At 41.8% G+C, this 27561-nt stretch overlaps 1 protein-coding gene across 1 annotated transcript in view; it reads left to right on the forward strand.

Annotated features, from left to right (window-relative positions):
* Positions 1 to 1144: 1144 nt before the first annotated feature.
* LOC102232145 (zinc finger and BTB domain-containing protein 16-A-like) overlaps positions 1145 to 27561 on the forward strand; it is a 33100-nt gene continuing 6683 nt past the window's right edge. The window contains exons 1-5 of the mRNA XM_014473748.2: positions 1145 to 1229; positions 3397 to 4646; positions 9911 to 10008; positions 14382 to 14468; positions 25052 to 25222. Coding sequence (XP_014329234.1) covers positions 3493 to 4646; positions 9911 to 10008; positions 14382 to 14468; positions 25052 to 25222 — 1510 coding nt within the window. The 5' untranslated portion in view covers positions 1145 to 1229; positions 3397 to 3492. The remainder of the gene's footprint in view (positions 1230 to 3396; positions 4647 to 9910; positions 10009 to 14381; positions 14469 to 25051; positions 25223 to 27561) is intronic.

The following is a 27561-nucleotide window of genomic DNA, read 5'->3' on the forward strand; positions in this document are numbered from 1 at the left end:
ATGTATCTTCCGATGGCTGACAGTAAAACAAGGAGCAGAGGATAGCGTCAGAAGTGAATGAAGGAGAATGTGTCCTAAAGCACCAAATACCCAAGATGCCACAGCCAGGATGAGTCTAATCTCTGAGGGCGGTGTCATCATCTTGAGGTCAAATGTTAGAAATTAAAAACCTCAGCCGTCACGTCGTATTTCCTGCAGTTGAAGACATTTTTACGTTGTCTTATTCTTGGTGCCCTCCAACAAAATCTCATACACAAAGGGAAAGTTTTTTATGTTAATTGCACAAACAAAAATGCAAGAGAAAAAACGCTTCAAGAAAGCCGCGAAGGGAAGACGACCGACATGTGGCACGCTCGAGTTGAATTTTTGTCCAGCATGGACTGAAAACTAACACTTGTCCTGAATTCAAATGAAATGCAGGCCAGTCTTCAAATTAAAACAGAAAATGTTTTTTATAATTTACACATTTTACAGCTTTACACTAATCCGCATTACTCCATCCAAGATGTGTCAAACTCAGGTTTTTGGGCTAAATTTTAACCGTAGCGTAGTTATATTTGACCCCAAAGATGATTCCAAATGTCTGTAATAGATGGTCTGCCCACAGACCGCGCATGCTAGCACAATAAACCTCTAAATACTCTGGTATGTTAATCAGGACACATATGGATCCACCTCTCTTGACATTCGTAAGCAACCTCATGCTAATGAATGTCATCTTAGGACACCCTTCCTAAAGATGCTGAAATGACAGGTGATAAATAAACATTAACTGGACATTTGGGAAGCAAAATATCTGTTCATAAAGGTAAAGGACAGACCTGCTTGTCTTGTGTGTAGAGCAGATGTAGCTGGTTTTCAGTACATACTGAGGTTTGACTACAACTTTTTCCAGGTTTTTAATTTTAGCCAATAATTTAATACCCTTAAGCCAATCCTGCAGCATAAACGTAAACCATGATAATAAGTATTGTTGCCATTTTTTACAGGTTTAGCCTCAAAAATCAAGATTTTCCTCTTCGGACTGCTTCAACATGTGGTTCTGATAAAGGCGTTTTATTTTGAAAGCCCAACTCGGAACTCCCGTTTCCTCCCCTCAGAGAAATTGACGTTTGGTGGCAGACTGATGATTTGCTTACTTGAAGCAGGACTGAGTTTGGAGCGGGTACTGTGAAATGTGTAAGCATGAGGTTGCCTGGATAATCAGCGGAGGACTTTAGAAAACGGAGGTAAGATAAAGCTCCGACACCTGACTCTCTCATTTTATTCCAATCGAAAATTTCCCTCCCATATCAAACACTTTTTAGTGTCTTGTTCGTTGTACATATATATATGTATTTGTTTTTAATATGTTCGTAAATAAAACCAGTTTAGGTCAGATTACAACGGATTCGCTCCACAAGAGATGGTTGGACATCGAGACAAGTTATCCCTCTGCCTGGTTTGGGATTTTAGAAAACTTGACAGTTCAGAGTCGGTGGTCCATTTCCAGCAAACTGGGTCTGTTATTTTCGGACAGGATGCGCTCCCTCGCGCACACACAGGAGCGCAGACAGAAGGAGCGCGCGCAGGACTCGGGCTTCGTTTGAGCTACTGACCGCGGATTTGCACCTGATGCGCTCCGGTGTTGCGGTCAGTTGGGTAGCAGAGGCGCTGCTGAAGTGCGCCGGCAAACGCACGGAAACGTCAGACGTGTCACCAGTGTTGGGATTCAAAAGGATTAAATTACGCACTGGAGCACAGGCGGAATCATTTTTAGGGGACTTTGATAACTTGTTGAAGCGTTAAACGATCGCCGGCGCACGTGCGCCGCGTAGATTAACCGATAATCAGCCGTTATAGGCGTTTGTTGGAAAACAAGCCTACCTGTTGAGAGCAGAGATGTGTGTGAGGAGCTTGACAAATCGAGCCGTCACCTCTCTGTATGCAGACGCTATTACGGCGACGTGACCGCTCACAACGAGCCCTCAGACTAATCACCTGCAATGGAAACTGTTGCTCTGCGCTTATCGACCTGCTGTCTGCCTTTGATTCTTAATTAAAATACATAAACACGGAGGCTGCATCACATAAGGCTTCTGAAGACATCACTCGGGAAAGCATGTTTCACTGAGTGTGATTAAATATTTAGTGTTTTTGCTGAGAAAATATTCCTTTTGATTGAGCTTAGATAAAAGTTCCCATTGGAGTGTAATTAACAATCTTTACACGAGCAGAGGCGGTCCAAGGAGTCACAGCGGCCCTGATCACAATTTGATATGGGGGCTCGTCCAATTAAGATCAGTCAGGTCATCTAAGTTTTATGCTTATATATATATCTGACATAACTATTAGAAAGTAATATTGGTCACATAGTATATTAGTATTTATGTGCCTAAGAATGAAAAAGAAAATCTAATTAATGAGGAAAAATGGCTTTCTAATATTGTCAGAAGCAGAAATGCACAAATCAAACTTTTCCTAGGCAATACTTTGTTGTTTTTTTTTATCATAAGGATGACAACATGGGAGAAAAATATCATTCAGATTCTTTGATAGACATTAAATTTGACATTTAAATTCAAGAAATTGCAAGATTATCCTTAACTATGCTTCAAAGTACATGCCACTAACCTTTAACTGATGTTATAGTAAACATTGTGTTGCATTGTGTTTCTGTGTTTGATATGATGTAAAGCACTTTGAAATGCCTTGCTGCTGGAATGTGCTATAGAAATAAAATTTGATTGATTTGATTGATTAAACTAAACATAAAATGCTGTCTAACACAAACGGTGGAAATTCCTAGTTTTCATCCATGTATTGATTTTTTTTAGGATATGACCTGTTGATTCTACTTTCTGACCAATCAGATGTCTCACGTTAGAGCTGCACAATAAATCAAAAATATCATAATCACAATATCCAAGTATTAAATATCATCACAGGCTATTAAATGCAAAAATCGTTGGCCAATAAATTTCAAATGTGAAAAATCCACACCTTGCTGGCTAATAATAAACCTGTCAGGTGGCATCTCACAGCAGTACCTAGTCACAACTCACATGACAGAGGTCAGATGCTTAAGGTCATAGAGACCTTAAGGTGGAATGGTTGAAATGAGGAATAAGAGTAGAGGAAAACATCCATATCCTGATTTCACAATATAAAAAATTTTAATTACCATCACAAGTCATTCTAATATCCATGTGTAGTTTCAGTTTTTCCTTGATTCTGTTGTTTAGGTAATTGTATTGGGTAAAAATGTTAAGTATAAAAACAGCCACTATGCTTGGACTTTGGACATTGGGCATCAGACTATTCAACAATAAATTAAAAGAGAATGCTTTGGGCTGCTTCTGTTTGTAAATCAAGCAGAATTGATTCTCTGTTTTCCCTCCTCCACCAAAACCACAGAGCTACAACCGGCTGAAGGTGAGAAGAAGAAGGCAGGACAGCCACACCTCATGCGTGGGTTCAGCAAAGGCCCGAGTGGACACTGCTCTGACAAACATGGGTGTTCTCCAGCTCAACAACCCCACTCACTCCGGCACGCTCCTGCAGCGAGCCAATCAGATGCGCCTGACCGGCACCTTGTGTGACGTGATCATCACTGTGGATGGCCAGGAGTTTCCGGCGCACCGCACCGTCCTGGCCTGCACCAGCAAGATGTTTGAGATCCTTTTCCACCGGAGCAGCCTGCGCTATGCCCTAGACTTCCTCTCTCCTAAGACCTTTCAGCAGATCCTCGAGTACGCCTACACCGCCTCCCTCCAGGCCACGGCCGAGGACCTGGACGACCTACTATACGCCGCAGAGATCTTGGAGATAGAGTACCTGGAAGAGCAGTGCCTGAAGGTGCTCGAGACCATCCAAGCGGAGGAAACCGAAGAGGTGGCGTTGAGGAATCACAGCTCTGGAGATCATGGCGATCACGGTCGGGCCAGGCACTGGAGGCATATGTTGATGGCCAAGAAGCATTCCTTACAGGATGGAACAAAGTGCGGCACTCCCACTGCCCTCCACCACTTGGCTCTGTACCACATGGCGGAAAGAACGTCGCCGGGTCCGGAGTGTGATGCAGCTCCTCAACGCAGTCCCAAACTAGACGCTGAGGTTGACATGGAAAGCTCCCAGCAGGTTCGCGACAACTCACCCCTGGATCCTGCCAGAAGTATCAAATCAGAGCGTATGCAGGTAGATGACAACGAAACCTGTGAGGGCAAGTCATCCAGCGCAGGGGAGGCGACTGGCACGTCTGAGCAGCCGAGAGACGAGGGCCCGGGGACGCCCCTCAGAGGCAGCGTGATCACCAGCGCCCGAGAGCTGAACACGGGCTCTGAAGACGGGGGACAAGCAGCGACAAACGCTCTTGACGGTTTCCCCGGGATCGCGGACAAACACCTGGCCTCCATTTACTCCGTGGCCTCCAACCACACGGGAGAGGGGCTGCCGGTGTCCGTTTCAGTGGCGCCGTCTCTGGGCGTTCCGCTGGATCCAAGGGCCTACGGCGGCCTGCTGCACCACGGCCTACTGCACAGAGAGTTGCTGAGCAGGCTGGGCCAGTTTGCAGCAGGAATGAGGCACGAGGGCCAGACTCAAGGCCAGCAGTGCTGTGGTGAATGTGGCCTCCAGCTGCATAGCAGACAGGCTGTGGAGCAGCACAGGTAAGCGCACAAATATCCACCTTTCACATCCTCCTGATGCCCAAAAAGCCCAGACGCAAGTTAAACAACCAATAAGTATAAATTCCAAGTGTGGGAATTCAAATATAAATCATCATCCAGAAAGTTGAGGGTGATTTAGAGATACGACAATCATTGTGTTCATTGACTTTATAAAAAAAATTAGATGAGAAAGATTTAGTTCTAATCATAGGTCATCCTTTTTCTCTCTGATGTTTAAATACTATGATCCAGAAGCTGGAAGAAGCAACAGTAAATATGGTAATTTATTCATAGGGACACCTGCGCTCATGTTTTGACTGTGGATCTTTTGAATCGGGTCTTTGTGAGGGAAAAGGGGGGGATTGATGTAAAGAGGCCTCCATGTCACATAACGCCGTTATTTACAAAGCCCCATTTTTTAAATTCCCTTTGATTATCCGCGCAGACGTGTGCCTCGCACAACAGACCGTCTTCCAGGCTATTTGATATGCATTCCTTCACATCAACGGAGAGAAACCTCTCAGCGGGGACCAGGCTGGACGCCTCGGTTGCATGATGGATAACTTCTGTTTCGCGACTCGCTCTCTTGTCGTTTTCTCTTTTTTTTTTTTTATTATTTTTGCTTTATTTATGAGCCTGTCAGCTCATGTTTTGTCACTCTACGTAAAAACCCCACCAACTATTTCCATGAAAAACTCATTAGCTTGATTGCAGATGCTTCTAATTGTGCGAGATGGGCAGTGTTTGAGTCATCATTAATCATTAGCAACACGAAGAGCCCTTAATATGCTGCTAACCTACGATTAGGATCACAGCCTTCCCCTGCTCACCCCTGCGGCTGACATCTCAGCTGCGTGCCACTCCAAAAAGCGCCACCAAAACAGGGAGGCGAGGGGGGGAAGGAAAGCATCCTGTGGGATATGTAGCTATGAGCGTTCCTTACTCATGGGGACAGACTGATGTCCGCGGGTTTGAAGGGGCTGCGTTGGTGGCGCTGCTCGAGGATGTAATGAAGTTGCTGCAAGTCTGTAACCAGGTCACTGAGCATTCACCTGATCTGCAGACTGACATTTTCTGCTGTCGTCTTCGAATCTCCTGGCACAGTTTTAGACTGAGGAGCTAAATAAATTCAAATGGTCTGCTTGGAAGTGAAGACATGCAAACAAACTCCTAAATATGTCACCAAAACAAACCCCAGGAATATGTGCTACAGGGCCGGACTTACAAGGATTTGAGCCCCTGGGCTGGAGTCAGTTTTGGTGCCCTATCCACTACAGAAGAAATATTTTACTAATGATAATTTAAGTACATTAACAAATACTGATATATATATATCAACGGGTATGAATTGCTGCATGATTGGTTCAATATGTCCTATGGCCAAAAACTCCATGTTGTTTGCAAAGAAGTCTATTATTTTAAAGTACTTGACAATTGTTTATATTCATAAAAATTCCAAACTGCTGATGAAACTCATCTGGTATCAGCTTGTGAGTTTTATGTTCAGGACAATGGTTGTAAAATGGCATTCGCTGAAAAAAATTAAATAAAATATTTGTGACATCCCAGATATCGGGGCCCTGGGTCAGTGCCCCTTTCTAAAATCGGACCCTGGAGGTAGAAAAAAAAAAAGAAGCAAAATACCTTCAATTTTAAATGGTTGAAACATGAGTTAATTGTTTAGAAACATAGAAATGGTTCATTATTGTAGTACTAAAAGTATAAAGGGGTAAATTAATTACAAAATAAAAAGCACTGACTAATTCATCTCAGCGATGCGACAAGAACGTTGTATAATTGTGAAAACATGAACTATGCGGTTCCTCCGGGCTGAATTTGAATCATCTCATAAAAACTGTTTCAGATTCTTTGTGACTCGTAAAAGTTCAGAAAGAAATGACCAAACCAACGAGGTCTGATAAAACATCGCTCTGTGCCTCCTGATGATCCAAGGTAGATTAATGCCTCGTTATAAAGTATTTAAGTTATAATTAAGTCATGAATGGTGGACAATTTCCCAGCTCAGTCAGGACAAAGGTGACGTTTTAATAATCAACACACATTTTAAGAGACTCGCAAAACAACTTTGAATCCGGTCAGTGAATCATTCAGACCAAATTATACACCTCAGCGTCAAGCTTGAGTCAAACTTCACTTTCACAAAGGTTGTTGTTTGTGTAATAAAGGACACACAAACAACAATGTAGAAAAGAATACATTTTATCATCTGAAAAACATGGCTTGAGTTTGTTTCTTACTTACGCCAATGCAAGGACAACAGAACATGCATTTATATCTAATGGGATCGACGATCTTTTCTCTGGTCGGTCGTAGAAAAGCAAAGCTCAGTTCTATCTACTCCACACAGCTGCTGCAGAAACAAGAGCCAGAGAGCAAACTTCACTCTACTTTTAAAGTCTCCACATTTGCTTGCGTTTTGTATTTTAAGAATGATCTAAGGTTGCTTTTATTAGTTTTTAAATAAAGGATCATTGTCAAACCGATTCAGTTTGCTTTTTATTTTACAAACGAGAAGCCCGAAGGCCATCTGAGTGTTGCCGTTTTTAAAAGCAAAATAAAAACGTACCTATCCACCACTTTAAATATTGTATTCCATTTAATTGCAGCTGCTAATATTCTTTAATACGATTTTTCTATGAATATACACAGTTACTATTTAAAACACAAGGAATAAATATTTAAATAAGTTAAACCCGAGAACTTCAGCTTTAAACACCGCTAACATTTTATTTCCTCATTACCTCATCCTCTAATTATTTACAATTTAACTTATTTTGACAATTTCTAGTGTGAGTGTGTTTTTTCTAAGTTCGTCCCTCTATTAATAAACCTCCACATGCTACACGTTAGAATAAGAAAGCGCTCTGTAAATAGTGTTAGACGGACTCTCCACAGCCAAAATAAAACCTAATCTTTACGGCGGAGTTCCTGTTTTGCTCTCCTGATGTTGTTAATGTGCGTCAACACAACATCTCAGGTTTCATTCATTTTGAGCGCTGCGCGTGTGCCTGAGTGCAGGCTCTTTTTCAGGCCACGTGCTCTGCTGTAGGGGGGTGATATAAGGATAACAGTACAGATGCCTTGCATGCTCGGGTTGTGTGTGATATGATATGATAGGCTTTGCTGCCGGCGGAGATTCGGCGAATCATCTTTTCATTGCAAACACAGGAAAAGCTTGTGTGTATATTTGCGTGCGTGTGTGTGAGAGAGCGAGCTTATTCAGCTGGGATGTGACTTTGTGTGCATGCTCCCGGTGTGTTTGTGTGCGTGGCTGCTGTCTTGAAGTGCTGGCGGGTGGAGGCACGCGTTTGTCTGCACTCTGAAATTAGCCAGATATCCTATTGTCTGTGTGCTTTTAGCATTCATGCGTTGATTCACAACTCCAAGGGCCTCTCAGACTAATGATGCTGCATATAGCCTTGGATTCTTGCAGGAATTAAAACACTCCTGTTTTTTTTTTTTTAAAGAACAATGATGCTTCCAAGTCCAGAGGCCCTAAAGAAAAGGTGCAGAATAGACGTGCCCCAGATTCTCATGGTATAATGACCTCAACTAAAGACGATACTATTGATTAATAGATTAATTGATTAATTAGAAAATGTTGTTTGAATCCCACTGTTGCAAAAATAAAGTTTTTTTAAAAAAAAGTAGTTTCCTACCATTCTACTTACCATTTACCTGTATAACAAACTGATTTTAGCTAGTCGGTAAGTAACTGCAGTTTTGACAACTTCCTTAGTAAGAGTGATGCTTAGTATTCCTTCAGTTTCCACACCATTACCCTATTACCCTCTACGACCATTACCATATTTCATATCATAAAAGCACAAATAAAATGATTTGCTTATTTTGTAAGTGAGCAAATAAATTCCCTCTTGCAGCTAGCTGGCTGTGACAAGAAAAGGTGGGGGAGGGGCAGTAGAGAATTGCTCGTTTTCTATTTTCCCCGAGAAAATTCCAGTCAATCCAGCACTTTCTCTGGTTTCTCATTAAAAAGGACTTTAAACGGTAGGAAAAGTATGATGAAAACGCCTCTGTTTCCTCTGATGCCAGTAACTGGCAGTCCCGACTTTACCGTAAGGAAAAGGTTAGATCGCTCATTTGGTGTGATCACAGTCTGTCTGTGATTATAAACCTCAACTGTTCCGTTAGGTCTAGAAGCACCTGGAAAAGGGAAATTGCATGCAAAATCTTCAACAACAAAAAAACACAATTAACTTGATTATTATTCACCATAATTCAGCTAAAAAAAAAAGAAAAAAGTTTGCACACTTTTTAAAGTAACACTGCAAGTTTATCAAAAACCATCAGCTGGTTAATTATTCAGGCTATCTACTTCTGTAAGTAGCCTGCAGTTTACCGCTTTACAGACATGCAGGCAAGCTTGCCCACTGTAGTTTAAAATAGCGTTTCTGTGGCTCCGTTTTACTTTCTACGCCATGATTGCTAATGTTCACAGTACATTTTTTTTTTTTTTTTACTAATCGTTTTCCTTTTTACCCCTACTTTTTTTGTCCTTCCCCCAATCCCACCAACCTAGAGGCCAGAGAATGCCATTGGATGTCGCAAAGATCATGCAGAGTAACAACCAATATACTGAAAACTGAATGCTAGAAGATGGAAATACATTAAGAAAGTTTGTGTAAAACTAAACAAATGTAAAAAAACACAAGGGGAAAACACTTTGTCAAAGTTGAAAGTCTTACAATTCAAAACTAAGTTTAGTGCAAGTATAGGGGGAAATATGTAACAATGGATTTTCTGCCACTTTTTTAGTTTATATTTATGTTTTATTTTGCTGTACAGTGACATACTTTTTTTTGTCATTTGAAACAACTTTAAATTAAATATCACTGACATTTTCCAACTTTCTGCTGGACTAAAATATTTATAACTGGATTTCATCTCAAATTTGTTCTTGTCAAATGAAAATGTCAGTACTTTTCACCATCCTGGACAGGTTTGTTTGCTTGTTTTCATGTCATTTTCACCTGTAAAAAGCAGCGTTGACGTTCATTAACAAGTAAACGGTCTAAACCTGGTTATGCCGTCATAATGCTAACAGTCTCTATCCTGGTGCGGGAAAGGAGTCAGGTAAACTGCAGTCGGCCGCTTTCTTCTCCTGCTGATCAATGAGCGCCGTCCGTCCGCGTGAAATAAATGAAAACTTGTTACAAGTGTGTTCTCGCTGCATTCTTCTCCTCCATTAGCGCTCTCACATTGGTGTGTCGTTCTTTTCACAGGAGGCTTCATAATGAGGAGAAGGGCAACAGCTGTGAATACTGTGGCAAGCACTTCCAGGACAGCATGCGGCTCAGGATGCACATGCTGTCTCACGCAGGTATTTAGTAACTCTCACGCACTCTCAGCCTCTGCACATCGGCGCCCTCCATACAGTGGTTGCGGCCTTTCAGATGCACCTGTTCAACCCCCCTCCTCCACCCAAACCCCCACCGTTCCTCCAGCAGCAGTCGGCGCCGCTCCCGACGCCTGGATCGCGCTCTCTTTTCCACGCCGAGGTCGTCGGCCCTCTCCTCTCCGTTTGGATCGTTCCTGTTTTCCTTTTTCTTTTCTTTTTTTGAGAGAGAGAGAATGGCGGCTCGCCAGCTCTGCCCCTTCTGAGTGATGACATCATGAGCTGCCGGCAGGCCTGGGTGTTCTGCCAGCGTTTTCCGAAGCGTGTGTGATGGCTCGCTCGCAGATGTGTGTCCAGGAACACACTGTACCCAAATGCAGACTTAATCAGACCTGACTGCTCTCCCAGCTACTTTATCCAAAATAGAGAAAGAGGATGGGGAGGGAGATGTGGGGGTGGGGGGGTGCAGAGACACAGAGGAGGGATCAGAGACTAAAAATGAAACTAAAAAAAACAAAAAACAACAACAACACACACACACACACACAAAGCTCAGTTTGAATATATGTTAGAGACAAGGCAGAGTCCCCTGTCCTCTCTGCCTGCTCTCTGAGGATTGTTCAGGAATGGCACGTCATTGACAGATAAGAGAGAATCTGCTCCTTTAAACTTCACCTGAGTCTTCCTGGGTTTTTTTCTTTTTTTTTTCCCCCCCCGTTCTGGTTCAGCCCTGAACACACACATTGTTTTGCATCACTCTCAGACCTTCACAGCATGCTTTGATTTTCAATTCGCACCGACATCCATAACAGCAGCACCTTTAACCGCATTTGAATTTTTTGCATAAACTCTCCCCATCCGACGTGTCAACCCCGTAATACTAGAAGGAGGGAAGAGATGGGGAGAGGGGGTGAGAAGGGGGTAGGGGGGTGAAAAACAGAGAGATAGATGTGGATCTCATTTCTTTGTCACTGTGTATTTCAGTATAGCAGCCTCAGATCCCGCTGGTTGCTAAGGAGCGAGTGCTCCGCCGCTCTAATGGGCTGATTTGGTATTCAGCTCGATGCTGGCTCTTATTTTGGTATGCCAGACAAAGTGTTTTGATGGAGGACGATTGCAGCCGCGTCTGGAGACAGTTTGATGGTTTATGGATGAGAGCACACTCCGTGCCTTTGACTGCACAAGACAATGCACTGTGTTCTCCTCTTCCCCCTTATCACACAATCTCACACGGGCACGACACACCGGGCTGGACGGCGTCAAACAACATCAGGATCTACAACACTTAACTCCACTGTTACTGCCGCACAAGACCGTTCTCAAACAGTTTTTTAAATATTTATATATATATATTTTTATATGTTATAAGACAAAACGAAGCAGAACGGGGGTTTTTGAGAAATGAACAGATTGAGGCTTTTTTTTTTTTTATTATTTGCGTGCAGCTCTGGGAACAGTGGTGCACTGTCTGTGCAAAGAGTTGAAAGAGGACCACATTTAGGCTGCAGTGCTCAGAGTTCCCAAAGCTTGTGGGTGTTTTAATGAGTCATTTTAACTTCATTTAAAGCCAGCTGAGCAGAAAATAGATCAGTGAATGAGCCCTGGGCCAGTATGGATCTGCAACCGATTTACATCTCAGTGAGAGCCAACCCACATCCAAACAGCTGCGTGCAACAGAGACACACACACAGAGAGAGAGAGAGACAGAGAAATTGTGTGTGTGTGTGTGAGCACACATATTAGTCCAATGTGTCTGTCAGTGCAGGTGTGAGGTGAGTGCAGAACAAGAATGGGATGTTTCTGTAAGCTGTATGCATACTTGTCTCTTTCATGTCTATATCAGAATAGACAAAGGCATTGCAAAGGTGACCTGAAGTTACAGTCCATGCGTTGGGATTTGGGATGTTGACTCTGAAGTGGGATTTTTTTTTTTTTTTTTTTGGTGATAAAGGGATGCGCCGCAGGCTGGAAGCGTCTGCTGTACAGAGAACACCCGGTCCTTCTGTGGCCTCTCAGGCAGACAGTCTGCTCACTGTTCAGAGTCTGATAACAGGCCACGGTAAATAAAACTCTTCAGCGTTGCTCTCCTTTTTTTTTGTCAGGAAGAAGAAAAAGATGGGCCGTTGCACAGCGTCTGCTGCCCCCGCCAGCCCCCCTCCTCTGTCTGTCCTGTACTCCATTGTACTTTTTCAGATTTGCTTCCTTTGTTAAACGGCAGAAAAGCACAAGTGTGTACACGAGGCTCTCTGGTGACTTCTTTACCTTTCTTTCAACTGCGTTCACTTAAACCAGGCTTCCTCCGCAGCCCGAAAGGACAGAGCCTTGCAAAAGTTGTTTTTCTTGCACTTTGTCATGTTACTGCCACTAAGTCTGGCCTTTGTGGATGAAGAAAGTCTCTGTTCTTGCCACTCTGTGGCAAGCAGAAAACCATAGTTGAAAGAAGTGCCATAAGAAGTCAAATTTACAGTTTACCACAAGCCAGGTAGGGCAGATGGCAAATATTACAAAGGTACTCTGGTCACATAAAACCAAAATGAAATTTTTGGTCTGCATGTATAAAACTTGCATGTGTTGGAAAGTTTTAGTTGCATATTACCCTGAAGACAGTGTCCTCAAAGGGTAACAAGCTCCTTTTTTTTTAGTGCTTTTTATGTCTTGGAGTTTATGGAAAAAATGGATGGAGGAAAATACAGGAACATTTTGGAGAAATTAAACGCTTACAGACAGATCTAACCATCTAATTTAATATATGGCAATGTTCACAGACTGAATCCAATCTAACTGAGTTCAACTTGTCTGGTGTCCAACCTGTGTAGATATTCAGCAACAGGTGATTCTGCAAATTAGTGACACTGTGTTATGAATATCATGCCACAATTTTTAAAACTGTTCTGTAAAAACTGGGAAAACGAGGCATCGTTTTCCTTTTAACTGTAGAATTGTGCAAACTGAGATTACAAAAATAAATTTGCTTAATGGAAACAAACGGCAGTTTGGGAAAGCCACGAAGAAGACAGGACAAGAAGACAACATGTCTCCTCTGACGGCTGATGGAGCGCTGGCTGAATTATATATATATATATATATATATCTTGTACAACCGTTTACATCAGTCGGTGTCATGCATTTAATGACTTGCGTAAACAAGCTGATTCACCATGAGTTTAAAGTTATTTCTAATTTGATGGAAACACTGCAACTGAAAAATTGTCTTTTTTTAATATATTGACAGAAAAAGATTTTTTCACATTTTTAATGGAAACGCAGCCACTGAATCCCCCAATAATACATTGAAATCTGCTTTTGCAAGGCACAGTGTGGAATTTACTTTTTACTTTCTCTTCCCCATTTTTTATTTATTTTTTTACCCCTCCAGGGGGTCTTTTTGTGGGCTCTAGAGTCCCTTTTTACAAAGTAGGCTGACAGGAAAGGGGGAAGGAGAGGAGGGAAGACATGCGGTAAACGTCGCCGGGTCCGGGAGTCGAACCCACGACAGCCGCGTCGAGGACTTGAGGCCTCCAAATGTGGGTCGCGCTAAGCCCTACGCCACCACGGCACAGCCCTCTCTTCCCCATTTTTGAGAAATGTCAGCACTGTCAGAAGGAAAGCCGGTATTCTTAAAAATGGGACTTTTCACATTCTGAAATGAAATGCCACCTTAGCTTTTAAAAGTAAGCTCTCACTCTTTGGTCAATGTCCTGACATCTTTACAATATTTTTCACATGGCATTTATCAATAAAACCACAGGCGACAGAAGGTTGATCAATGGAGTCTCTCAAGAAATCAAACATAAAAATGGAGATATGTTTGTTATTGACCAAGAGTGATAAGGGGGGAAAAAAACAAAACAATATTCCAAAAGTATTTTTGTTTCTAGACTCATTTCTCTGTTCCAGATTTTATAAAAAGAAATGCAGGTAAAATAAAGTTGAGGGATTTTCATGTTTTACAAAATGAAAAAAGATATTAAAGAGAAAGGTATCAAGTTTATTTTTTTTTTTACAGAACTTGGACTACCCAGCAGTGATTTGCCCGTAGTCAAAATTCAGGAGTCGTTGCCTAATCTGGGACTTCATTGAAGCCCAGATCAGCTTTAGGACCACAGTCTGCCAACTTTTATAACAAACAAAACATCATTTGTACCAAAGTTCCTACAAATGTATTCATCTTTTAATGTTTGTCAGAAGATCCAAACAGTAAGACAGAAATCATCGCAAAAATACCGGAAATGATTATATCAAGAGGAGCACAAATCTGAGAAACTGAATCCTGACAAGTCTGCATTTAAACATTTAACAGTGACGCACAGAGACTCGTATGTTCGCTGATTTCTGTTTATGTTTGATGTCACCCACAGCTCCTGCAGAAGCATTGGTGTGCGATCAGTGCGGAGCAACGTTCTCCTCAGAGGACGCCCTGGAGGCCCACAGGCAAACACACACAGGTAATTACGCAAACCAACAGAGAGTGCGTTTAAGGCTGTGGAGTAAGCCGTGACTACGACACTCGTGATCGTGGGTCTAAACATGCTCGTCATGCTGGCTGGGTTAAACTGTTCCTGTCATGATGCTCCATAATTTATCAACAGAGAGGTGGGAGGCCTCTCACATATCACCCACTAATATCTCCTGGCATCCAGACCCACCACTTTGTGCCACAGCGCAGCGCCAGCGTTACAGTTTCACAGACGTACTGTCCTCACCTTCCTTCCTGATCATGGCCTTGAAATTATCTACCTGACACCCATATGCTTTTAAAAAGGATTGGTAGTTAAGAAAATGTGTGGAGTATTCATCTGGTAAAAATGATTATTGACGAATCTGTGTGCTTTTTTCTGGTGTTTACGTTTGGATTTTTTTTTGTGTGGCCATGTTTTCTTAGGTGCAAGTACATTTTCCCCTCTGTTAGCTGGATTTTTTTTTTTTTTTTGCTGCTTTGGTCAATTCCTATCTGAGATTTTTTTTTGTTTTGTTTTGTTTGTTTGGGTACAAGAAGGAATGATCTGCTGCAGGACAATGCATGCTCCTGTTGGCCTTTGGGATGACCCCCCACAGCTAGATGCTCCAGTTTTTCATACTCTCCTATAATGTCATGAAACTCCTATGAGTTTATAACTCAATAACAGATTGGAGCACTTTTAATCAGATATTTGCATAAATTATTACAATACTCAAAGTTGTGTATCAGTTTATTTTGGCTTAGTAAAAATGCTGCAGAAATTATTAGCCTGCTGAAAGAACCTAATTTATTTTGCTCATTTCCAATCTAAATCTTAGTCACAGAGATTTTAAAGTTGAGGGAAAATAGTGGTGGGATCATAATTAAAAAATAAATATACAAAAAAAGAGAATATTAGTGAGGAATGTCAATTATTGTATTGAGAAATATTGACATTTCTTTGTTTTCTAAAACTGAAGACCTAATTATAAATAACTTAGATTATTATTGAAAAGCCCATTTAATTATATGAAGTTTATTACGACCAGAAACATTATATAGATCAACTACATACAGATATTTGAAAGCATTTATTTCAGTTAATTATGGTGATTTCCCACTTACAACTAATTGAAACATTTCTTCACATTTTAATGTTGCATCAGACCAATAAAAAACTTTTTAAAAAGAGAAATACGGGCTTTATAAAAAGCATGTTTAATACCCGATTAAAGGTTGCTATTTTCAAAAGATGCTTTAATGTGACAAACGAGACTCAGATATTCTAATTTACTGAATTTAACTACTTATATATCACTTTCTATCAATGTGGTGTGGCGAAAACAATACAGACGAGTGAAAACCTGTGCATGGAGTTGAAAAATGCTAAATTAAAATAAAAACAGAGTCAAAGTAAAAAAAAAAAGAAAAAGGAAACAAACAAAAAAAAATACATAAGAATTTTTTTTTTTTTTTTAACTGAAAATGTTCACTGAAAATATCTGGAGGCTGGCGGTTCCACAACACTGATGAAAAAGTTTGTCAACCCACTGTTGACCAAGATCACAGAGCAGGCATTACTCTTGTTTTAGTTTATAAAAATTATTTGTCTTTGTGCATAAAGTAGGAAAAGGTTTTTTGCCTCCTCACAGAAGACAAGCTAAAATACAACTATCTATATCCAACAGAATATCATCTACATAGAAGTGAGTGGAAACCCTATATTATAAGAAAACAAGATAAATATGACTGAAATATAACAACAGATTGGACCAAGTAAAGACCTCTAAGAAGTAATGGCAAGATAGTCAAGATGTGTTATATGAGGAACAGATTTTCCTGGCTGGTTGGATCCTCAACCTCTGAAGCCTCTAACACCAACATCATCTGGATTTTATTGGACAGTAAATTGGGACAAATTAGCAACTCTTTAGCATGAAATGAGGGTATGAATTGCCGATGGGCTGAACTGACCGGTGACCTTTCTGGTGTTTTGAAACGTCTTTAGCTTTTCAATGTTGTTAAAATGAATCAAATGGAAGCAAAAAAAGTAAAAGGAAAACAAAGAACTAATGAAAGCAAAGCACAGTTGATGAGCACTGCAATCAAGATATCAAGAAAATTTTTTTTGGCAGTATGTTAATTTTTATGATTAAAAACAGAAAAGTGCTTATCTGTAAACAGTCACTTTTTGCCATGTAGAAAACTAGATTTTACATTTGTTTTATTCCATTTATATATTTTATTTTTATCATGGCTATTACTGACAGCGGCTTGAATCGGTATTTTTATTTTATGTTTGTGACGGAAACAAGCTGTGGTTTTATTGTCCGGCGCCGCGCGCGCCCAACAGTGTCTGAATCCACACCTTTTCTGCGACTGTCAGAGAAAGGTGATAACCCTCTCAGGAGCATTGGGATGTAACTGTAACTCCAGGTGGCACACGCAGTATGAATACTTAATGCATGCGGACATGGAGGGGTGTTAACGATGCCCAGAAGTTTCTACCCGCATCTCTGCGAGTTGTAAACACCCAGAGCTTGGTTTCAGCTTGGCACTGGATCTGGGTACAGGAGGGCATTACTCTGTTATTTTGTCATGATCTTGGCTCGGCCCGCCGTGACGCACTCCCACCGCCGTATGACATGAGCCACAGGTAACTTAATCAGCTCTGATCTGTGGAGGTTAGAAGTTGAAATGCTCCCGTTTACCACGTTTCCTCCTAAAAAAGCACACACTGGGACCTTTCAGTGGGAAGAGGAGGGAATCAAACAGTGCCTGCTTTAATTTGCCATGTGACTTACCCAGTGAGCCAAATGAGTTTCCTCTGAGCAGATTAACACTTGTCAGGGCCCTCAGCAGCTGCAGCACTGTCCATGTCCTCCGGAGGGGAAATTTTCCCTACTTTTTGGGAAGACCTTAATCTGAGGCAATTAGGTAATTCTGGCAGAAACGTTAGTTTACAGTGAAAGTCTCTATATCCATTTGAATATGTCAGGGGTGAACGGCCGTGGGTTACTGAAGTTGGAGATCAAAGGGAGAGGAGGGAGGGCGGCGTGTGTGTGTGTGGGTGTGCGTGTGTGTGTGTGGTGTCCTGAGGGTAGAGGCATTGCTGCTGGTGTTGGGTGCCAGGAGTAAGAGGAGGAAAAACAACATCATGTGCTGCTGTTTACTCCTCACCACAGCACTGTCACCGTCTCCTCTGACCTACTTGTCAGCGCCCAAAATAAAAGAATGGATCTGTCTCGGAACCGCTCTCACAACAAAGGCGTTTGTTTCATCACAGCGAGGCGAGGCTCCGGGGCACCGAGCTCACCGGGTTTCTTTTCTCTTTTTTTTTGGAAAACCCCAAGACTGTGGCTTATCTACAACTGCTAGCTTAAAAGGCTGCTGGTTGACCATTTTGCCACCTCTGCCTTTAGGAACGGGCCATATAAGAGTCCGGGCTTTGTGTACTCGCAGCAGCTGTGCTGTTTCCACACATTACAGGCTGCTTCATCAAGTGAATAATATTACCTTCTGCCCAAGCCCTAATTAAACGCTCCTGTAGTCTATACAGATACAGCCAAGGCTTTCTAATGCATCTCTCCTAATGCAGACCTTTTAGCTCGCCTAATTGCATGTCCGTCACCGCTCTGCACCCTCCTGGTAATACCCGGTTTTAATTCGAATAAGCCTCAAACTGAACTGAGCTGGGCTCTGTTTGGGCCATTATGCCTCCTGGTTATTTATTTGCGCCGGGACAGGCCTGTCGTTTCATGTGAGGCGAAACGTCGAGGCCTGCGTGTGGAATATTTTTGAAATGTTCTAGGAATCGAGGCGAGCGAAGCCGTCGCATGACCTCAATGAACCGGACCGTGGAATGGTGCTTAAATGCGAGCGCCGCATCTCTTGTTGCATTAATTATTGAGACGGTTGTTCGTCACTCGGGTAGATTAGCAGTCTACTGATAAGCGCCCGGGGTTGCTTAAGGTACTGTAGCTTTGTGTGTGCGTCTGATCTTAGTGCATGAGCACATACAGTAAGCATGAATGCACATGGGTCATCTGAGGGCTGGGACATAATGTAGCCTGTATGACTGTATGCTTAACTGGGTGACAGAGCAGACATGAGCCAGCACACAGCCTGTGTACACTGAGCAGAGCTTGGCGATGCAGTTTATAGTACTTTCACCCCTGCACGCTGGTGAACATGTCAACACTGATGTCATCATAAACTCCTGGTTTTAAAGACAGACTGTGACTTCTTTTCAAATTGAACTCATTTTTTAAAAGATTTATTTGAGATTAGTGACCTTTTCTGAAGAGATAAGAGGGAAGATGTGCAACAAATGTCCCAAGATCAGGAACTGAACCCAGGACTTCCACATTGAGGAGTGTAGCGTCTGCACATAGTGCGCCTGCTCTACCAATTAAGCCAGCCAGCAATTTTTTAAAAAATTACATTTTATAAACTTTGACGTTAAGTAAATTCTGAAGGCATGCATTAAAAAATGCATACTGACACAGACAATAGCTTGTTGTTTGTCAAGTCGTTGATGGTTTCTTTATTAGAAATGCATGAGAAGTCAAGTGTAAGGAGGGGAAAGCTGCGCATTTCTGGTCCATTTACCTCTGCAGTCACAACATGAATCTAAGAATAACACCAAATCCAAATCCAAATTATTTGTAAGCATCAGGTTACCTATTATTAGCAATACAAGCTAGCAATCCACTTCTCTGCATTTTGTACTTTTAAACCGTTAGCACCATGTTTACTAAAGGAGGTTTTGTGGTGCGGCTTTGTGAACGAGTTTGAAAGAAACATTGTCAAAAGTGTAAAACTTTGAAACATTTTCAGTCTTTTCAAGGTATTGGTTAAAGGGTGACCTCCTTTCTTTCCTCCTGAATTTGCACATTTGTTACATTTCTGGTAAGTGTTCCAACTTTAAAACCTACATTTTTCCACTTTTGTAAAATTATGAATCACATACAAATAAAATAAAAAGAGTACAAATAGTATTGTACATTCTAAAATGTAGCATTTATTAAAGAGATACTTATTACAAAATATTTGTGAACCATTGCTGTAGACCTGTCAGACTGACTAAGATTTCCAGAAAGCTGCCAACATTTCCGAATACAGTCCACTTTATTGGAACAAAACAGGAAATTGCTGGAATACAGTGGTTTTTCTAGTAGCAACCACACAATAATTTTTTGTTTTATTTCAATTGAAGAAGTTTATGATTCAGTGTATTCCAAAAAGACACACAGCATCACATCTTACATTTTTTTTCCAATTGGTATGAGGTAGTTTAAACCCATATTTATCCTTTTACACCAAAGCCACTCGGATTGGCATTAAAGACGTTTTGTAGTCTAATCTGACCAAAGCTCACAGTTCCAAAAGAACCTGCAAATTTGAGTAAATTTCACAAACTCGTATCTGTGATGGTAGGACAGGAAATGCTTCTTTCCTGGCTTGACCTCCAAACTGCAAGCTGTCTTGCTGATGGAGTCTAATAGTTGTTATGGACACATGGTGACCTCAAGACGCCACTCTTTGTTTCCTCTCTTTTACCATCCTCCCCGTTGTGCACGGTAGCCAGATTAATATGGGTCCACTTTAAGAAAATGGTCATCTGTATCTCAGGGAAACAGGAATTCATTGATTTCTAAAACATCTACCAGCTTACCTAATCAAATATTATAAACAGTTGAAAATAATTATTTCACAACATACGTCAATAAAAGTACTCAAAGAAAAGTTGAATATTTAAAGAATATGTATGCTGAAAATGATTCATTTTTAAGCTATTCCATGTCTTTAACAGGGCCGTCCACCACTAGAATCCTCCTCGTCTTTATGTTCATCCAACATTTCAACATACAGATAATTAATTGATGGGCTCCAAACACGAAAGCTAAGAAGAATTTACCCCGATTTGTGGTCATTGCCGATACAATCCTTTGTTCCATCTGCGGCGGGGTTTTGCTCCCAGATTCTCAGGGTGGGAAACTTTTGTTTGCTGCTTGAAAAGAAACAGGCTGCGCCTATTTGTGAATGAAGGGATTAGCTCGAACACTTCACCCCAGCAAGGACCATGATCCTATCTGGTTGCCTGGACACATGGTTTTGTTTCTTAGGCAGCGTGAGAGCCAAGCCAACTCCCCACCTCAGCTGGACTGAATTAAGTGGCAGATGAAAAGAGGCAGAGTGTATAAAAATCACGAGTGTGTGGCACCATCCCTGATGGAGATATGCCGAAACGGCAGTAGAACCTCGAGCCTGTCTCATTCGCACATCTAATCGTGCTTCCGGCGGGTAGCTCTGTCATATAATGCACAGTGTAAATGCAGAAATGCTCAGAAGTAAATTATTATTCTCCACTGTTAAAGCCTTCCTCCCACTGAACACAAAGCTTTGAGAAAACCCATTGATTACATGGTATTTACCCCTCCGTGGGCCAAAGGTCAGAGGGGTCAGCCTGTGCCTCAAAAAGGCCAAATCCAACACCTATTGTGCAGTTCGGGGTGAGAAAGCAGGGGGCAATGGCAGCCAACTTTAGGGGCCTATTTTCTCATAAAGAAGCTCCTCTGCACTTATTACAAAAGCTTACAGGAAAAAAAAAAAATCCACGACCAAAAAGAAAAAAAAAAACCTTTGAGAAGTTAACAGAGCGCGGTGAGGTGAAATGCCACCACTGACACACACACACACACACTCCTTTTAGGTTTCTTTTTTCCTTTTCTTTTTACACTTCAAGATATTATTCGGTATTTTTATTTTCAGCAGCCGTCAATTGCGCGGAATAAAAACGACCGCTGAGCTGTTTGTCAGTGTGTGTCAGCCGCAGATCAAAGGTGAAGATTCTTGTGACAGAATATTTGTCATTTCTATTCTCAAGTTTCAGGATTGTTGGTGACAGAAGGATCAGGTCTACATCTGTGGATGTCTGCGAGTGTCAGCGAGCAACGGTTTCACCGGCGCAGAGAAACTAAACTTTCACCGCAGACTGAAAAATGCACAGCCGCAGAGAAAGCAGGAGTTTGCGGTGTACGATGGTTGATATAAAGTGGGGTAATTAAAGCAGCTTTGATGTATTCACGTTGGATTAGGTGCTCTCCCCGCAGCTACCGTTCAAAAAGGAACAGAAAGCGCTCCCCCTGCTGGCCGCAGCAACTACCAAAAAGAGGAAATCAATTGAATCATGGGTTATAAAGAGATTCAATTTGCTACTTTTTTAAATGTGTTTTGCTTTGGTTTTGGATGGCTCATTATCCAGGCCTCACAGCTGCAGCTTCCAGTAGAATTAGCAGAGTATGACTCAGGCACAGAGGGAAGCTGGTTAGACACTCCAATGATTTCCTGTACGGTCAGCGGATGCAGGGAGTGGGGTGGCAGCAGAGGCGTTCAAAATGGAAAGCCTTTTGTTTACAACTAAAATATTGTGATCTGCGGGTGAGAAAAGGGCCCTGGTCATTAGGCTTTAGTAGAAAGACGGGGATCGTTGAAGTTGTGTGTGGAGCCTATGACTAATAGGCTCGGTCAATGAGGCCCTGAACCTTATTGTGTGTCCTTTGTGGGGGCTAAAGTCCCCCAAACAGGTGCAGCTCATTCCACTGGAGTGGCTCAGTGAAGGATTGTTGAGATCAGGGAATGTCTTTCATCCCATCTTCTTTGTGTCAAAGGGATAGTTCAGCATTTTTTTTCAAGTGAAGATCTGTTAAAACGGTACGTGCTCGCGTCTTACTGGCTGTAAATTAACTGTCTTAGAGGAGAAACCAACATTACAGGTTCATCTTTATAAATTAGGTATATCTCTGGGAAGTTAATTTATTTATTTAAAATTGAATCCAACATAATATATTTTGATTACACACACGCTCAGAGCTAATGAGGTATCAAAATTCTGTTTCTCGGAAATGCTCAATATTACATTAGACCAATAAAAGAAGAGAAATGTTTTATTCTGAAATAATCAGCCTACTGAAAAGTACTGCACTACTCGGTGTGTGGGTGTTGCTCGTTTTGCACGACTTACTTCATCAATGCAGCGTGGTACGGAGTTGATAAGCCTGTGGTTCTGTTAGGGAAGCCCAGGTTGCTTTGCCCTCAGGTCCTAAACAGTGTTGGGGCAGGTGTCTCTCATCTGCCTCTTGTTAATACTTAAACGTTTCTCTATGAGGTTCAGGTCAGTTTGCTGGTCATTCAAGCAGAATGGCATCACCACCATCATTAAAGTCAGTATCAGTACTTTGACAATGAGGGCAGCTGTGAAGTCCTGCTGGAAAATAAAATTGTTTCCATAAAGGTTTTCATCAGAAAAATTCTGCAGAATTTCCTGATAGACGTATTGATGTTTAAGACGTGGATCCTTAAAGACGTAACTTTTTATTTCACACAACTTTCCCTTTGTATGCTGGCATAGTAGCATTCTGAACAGGCATCTTCTTCAGCAGCTAACCTTTGCTGCTCAGCTTCTTTGTAGAGAATATCAGTGACTGTAACCTGGACAGCTGACAAGTCAGCAGTCTTCATCATTATTTATGATTATTTATAAAATTATATTTCTCTAATACTTATTTTTACACATCTTGTGCAATATTTTGAGCTTTCAGTGGCTGCAAGCCATAATCTTCAAAATAAACAGGAAACACTTCCAATAAATCAAACCGTGTAATGAATCCATGCAAGTTTCACTTTTTGATTTGAATTACTGAAATAAATTAACTTTTTTAATGTGGGGTATTATAAAAAAATATATAATATTTGGAGCTTTACATGTAAATCCTTGAATCTCCCCTGGCAGTCATTCAGGGCTGCCTACCTGCTTGCTTCTACAAAGCTCCGCCTTGGAGGACCTGCACATGCAGAACGCATTTTACACAGGAGGATTATTGATCATGTAGCACCTCCAACCTTCATTTCTAATGTAAATATTCATCAGCTTCTCTGTAAATTACCAATTAAGGTGCGACAATTGTTTAAAGGTTCATAAAATAATGTTTCCATAAAGCACAGTTAAGTTTGAGTGTGGGGTTGCTTTAGGATGGCTGATCTCCACTTTGGTCATGGCCTCTCTTGGGCTAGTCAATAGACTCCAACTAATATGAATCTATACAAATTATTAAAATAATAAATTTCAGGTAAAATATAAAACTGCTTATTATCCTTAACACAACCTCACATCAAGAATCCTGTACCATTTGTCTATTATCTACATTTGTCTGTTGAGTTTTTAGCTGCAACTTTCAGGACCTCAGTTTAAAAAAAAAAAAAGGCTTCGTCAAACTATAGTTATCTATAAAATGCTGAGCTTTGCTTTGCTTGAACAAATCAGGAGGCATGGATTAGTAAACAATGCTATGTGAATGTGTTTGATTTACTCCTTAAAATGTGAATTTGCTTGATTTGTTTTCTGGTTCTTTCTTTCTTTGAGCGGGCTCGTCTGTCTGCTAACTTGATTGAACCTAAAGCAAGTGTCTGACACTCTTCCCTCTTAGTATGAGTGTGCTGTATCCCTTTCCCTGCGTTAATTCCAATTTAATTGCCAGTTGCCTCAAGGCACTTCAATAACAGTAACAAATGATTTGATTTAGTGGACCTCATCAGACTGCATTTTAAATGCGACACAGCAACCCCACTTGAATTCCAATGAAGTGCTGGCACAGTCCTCTGTTTACTAATGATCCTCTGCTGGAGATGTCTGATTGAATCTGAGTCAGGAGCAATGGGACCTGCTCACATTGTAAATGATCTGCAACCTGAGCAGACAGAGAAATAAGGACCTCATAATCTCACATTAAAGCATCGCTCTCCAGGACACGCACATTATGTCAGTGCTGCCCATTAGTCCCGGTCTCTCCGTCTAGCCGCACCGTGTGAGTTTGCGTCGGCGTGAACGCCAGAAAAGGGTTCGAGAGCCGGCGTCTGCTGCCACCCCCCGAACTCGGTAGATCAGGTGTCGACTGTATGACAGCCAATGGATCTTCTTCACGTAGCCATTTTGACTTGAACAACCCTGCCAGCGACTCCCCTATCTGTATTCCTCGCCACACTCCGTGCAACAGGAAAGCAGCCCCAAAGAGATGCCAGGTCACACACAGGATTAAACTGGATTGTGTTTTTTCCTGCAGTCCTGCCTTTAATGGCTTGATATCGCTACTTAACATTCAGCACGGAGCACGTAGTGTAGGCATCATTTAGGGTGGAGCCACTATCAGCTGCTCTTTGAGCACAGAGACGGAGGACTTCACAGGCTGAAGCCAACTCCTGATGGGGGAATGAAGAGAATAATTAGACATCTAACACGCCAGGAAGGAGGCATTGATTGTGTGATTGGCATGCCGTGTGCATTGTGTGGGGGGAAATTCTTAAAGAAAACAATCACTTTCATGGTTTAAAATAGCGCGCATAAAGACTCGCAGCTGAAAGTGCCTCCGGGCTTTTAGGGGAGTTAGTTTAGGTAGAGGCGCTTGCTCTTTGAAAGAAGCTTTTCCCTCAGAGGACTTGCACAAAGTTGAAGTGACCCAGTTTCCCCACTTAAGGCCCTGTCTGTGTATGGTACTGAAATAACTGCGCGTCTGTGTCTTGTGCGTTCTCCAGGGACCGACATGGCGGTGTTCTGTCTGCTGTGTGCGAAGCGCTTCCAGACCCAGAAGGCCCTGCAGCAGCACATGGAGGTCCACGCAGGGATGCACAGCTACATCTGCAGCCACTGTGAGCGCCCCTTCCCCAGCCACACCACCCTCAAAAGACACTTGCGCTCCCACACGGGTAAGGGGTCATCTTAGCTATTATCAAATGAAAAAAAAACTATCCAAACTAACCCGGCTCTATGTGGAAAAAGTACAATACAGTGAATCTATACAGTAATCATAAATTAAATAAATCACTTTTTTTTTTCAAAAGTTGAGTCAATATTAGCCACAACAGGCCTGCACACTAAAGAAATCCTTTGAACACCTAACATCAGTAAGCTAACTGATTTATAAAAATAACGCCCTATGTCTTGATCTAAACAAATTTAAAAACAGATGAGAAAGTTGTTGACATTTGTCTGAAAAAGGCTAATGAAGACATTTCCAAGGCTTTGAGATCATCTTACTACAGTTGGAGTGATCAACTACCAATGGGAAAAAACAGTGGCGATCCACTATGCTAACCAATTATGGCCGACCTATCAGAACCATTCAAAGAATCCATCAATGGCCAAGTCACACAAGAACCCTAAATCATCAGATATCACTTGACTTACTTAGACTGTGTGTTCAAAATCCAATAAGATGAGTTGGAGCCTGGGCAAGAATGACCTCTACAAAAATCTCTTTTCAGAAACCACTGCTGACCAAAAGCAGCACAGAAACCTGGCCCATTTCATATTTACATCAAAAACATCCTAATGATGATCTCAAAGATTATGTAAAAATAAAGTTTTAGAAGGTGTACATCCCAGTAAATCTTCTTTAAAACCAACAACATTTCATAGAAAATATATACAGTCATATAAGATTGTGTTTGTCACATTAGAGGCTTTTTATCTTAAGAAAAATAAAAATGACTTGGTGTAATTTATGAAACTTAGAATTCAGCTCTCTACCATAAGAAGAGATAACCAGCCATCAGTTTGTGGATGGCTGGTTAAAACTGGTCAAAGACACTTAAGTTATGCAGCAGGTAAACAATCCAAAACACACTAGTATATTCAGCACTGAATGGCTCAGTCGAAACCAAACTTTGACAGTGGTTGAAATGTTATGACGTGACTTTAGCATCACGGTTGACTTAAAGCAGTTTTGTAAAGAAGAGCAGTTGTTCTATCAAGTGTGGCACAACTAGCTGTTAGTACTGGGAAAAATGACCATTTCACTTAGCGTCATGCTTGTTTGGATAGCCTTTTTCTCTTAAGAACTGATCACCATTGGAACAATAGCACAGTATAAAGTACCGCTGCCTTGCAACAAAAAGGTCTGGAGATTGAATCCTGACTGGGAGTTTTCTGCATGCCCATCCTTTGCACATGTGGACTGTCTCTGGGTTCTCCAACCTCCTCCCACAGTGCAACAACATGCATGTTTGGTTAATTGGTTGCTATAAATTACCCTTAGTTATGTGTGTGCATGGCTGTTTGTCCTGTGGTGGCCTGGCAACCTGTCCAGCTTGTCACCCGACGGTCACTGGAAGCAGGCCGCAGTCCCTTGAGCGGTTACAGGCTGTAGAAGGTTGAATAGCTGGATGAAGGGAGAAGTACTTTTTCACAGCACTGTATGTTGAAAAGAGATGAAGAGCTGTGTTATTTCTGTATATAGGTTAATTTCCTCAGGTTATTGGCTGTAAGGTTTTTAGTCAATTTGCACGCATCCTCTCCCACTCTTTCCTTTTCGCTCTCTATAGGATGACTCACCTCTCCGATGACAGCACTGTACCTTTATGGCCGGTGCGTATTTTTGGGCAATCTCATCCTGTTTATATTTCGGGTTCTTAGACAGCCTTTGGGGCCTCTGCAATTCATGGCTGTCACTTCTTGTGTGGTTCATGGAAAATGATAGAGGAAACCCAAATAAATATTGAAGGAAAAGCAAATGGAAATGACTTGTCTCTGTGTGCTGCTGAGGGTGAGTCTCGGTGCCGCGGGAGACGGGGAGATATTTACTGAAAAGATGTCCCCTTTTCTTCTCCTACCTTAAATAACACTACCAGCTGTCAGGACGGCTTGATGTCTAGACTGGAGAAATACATAATTGATGTGAAGAGACAGAAGTGAAGGGAGTTTTGGCCATGGCGGCGTATCTCGTTTGTATGCCATTCTGCTTGGAAGTAACATTTTGTAAATGTCATCTGCTCCACAGTGGGGTGGGGGATTGGGGAGAATCGGCCTGTAATGAGGAGAGCAATGTATCCTCTGACTTGGCTGTTGCTGTGGACACTGAGATAATGAGGCACATAGGTCATTGGAGATGAGTCAAACCCTCAGCCTAGGAGAGAAATAGATTAACTACAGTATAGGGAACAGAGCAGCACATGCCCGGAGGACTTTTATTAGCTGTTAGTATACAGCCAAGAGGAGTGTCCTCGTGTCAAAACATTAGCGACGTCTGAAAGCACGTCGTTTCCCT

The sequence above is a fragment of the Xiphophorus maculatus genome, chromosome 18 (genome assembly GCF_002775205.1).
Source record: "Xiphophorus maculatus strain JP 163 A chromosome 18, X_maculatus-5.0-male, whole genome shotgun sequence".
NCBI classification, from domain to species: Eukaryota; Metazoa; Chordata; class Actinopteri; order Cyprinodontiformes; family Poeciliidae; genus Xiphophorus; species Xiphophorus maculatus.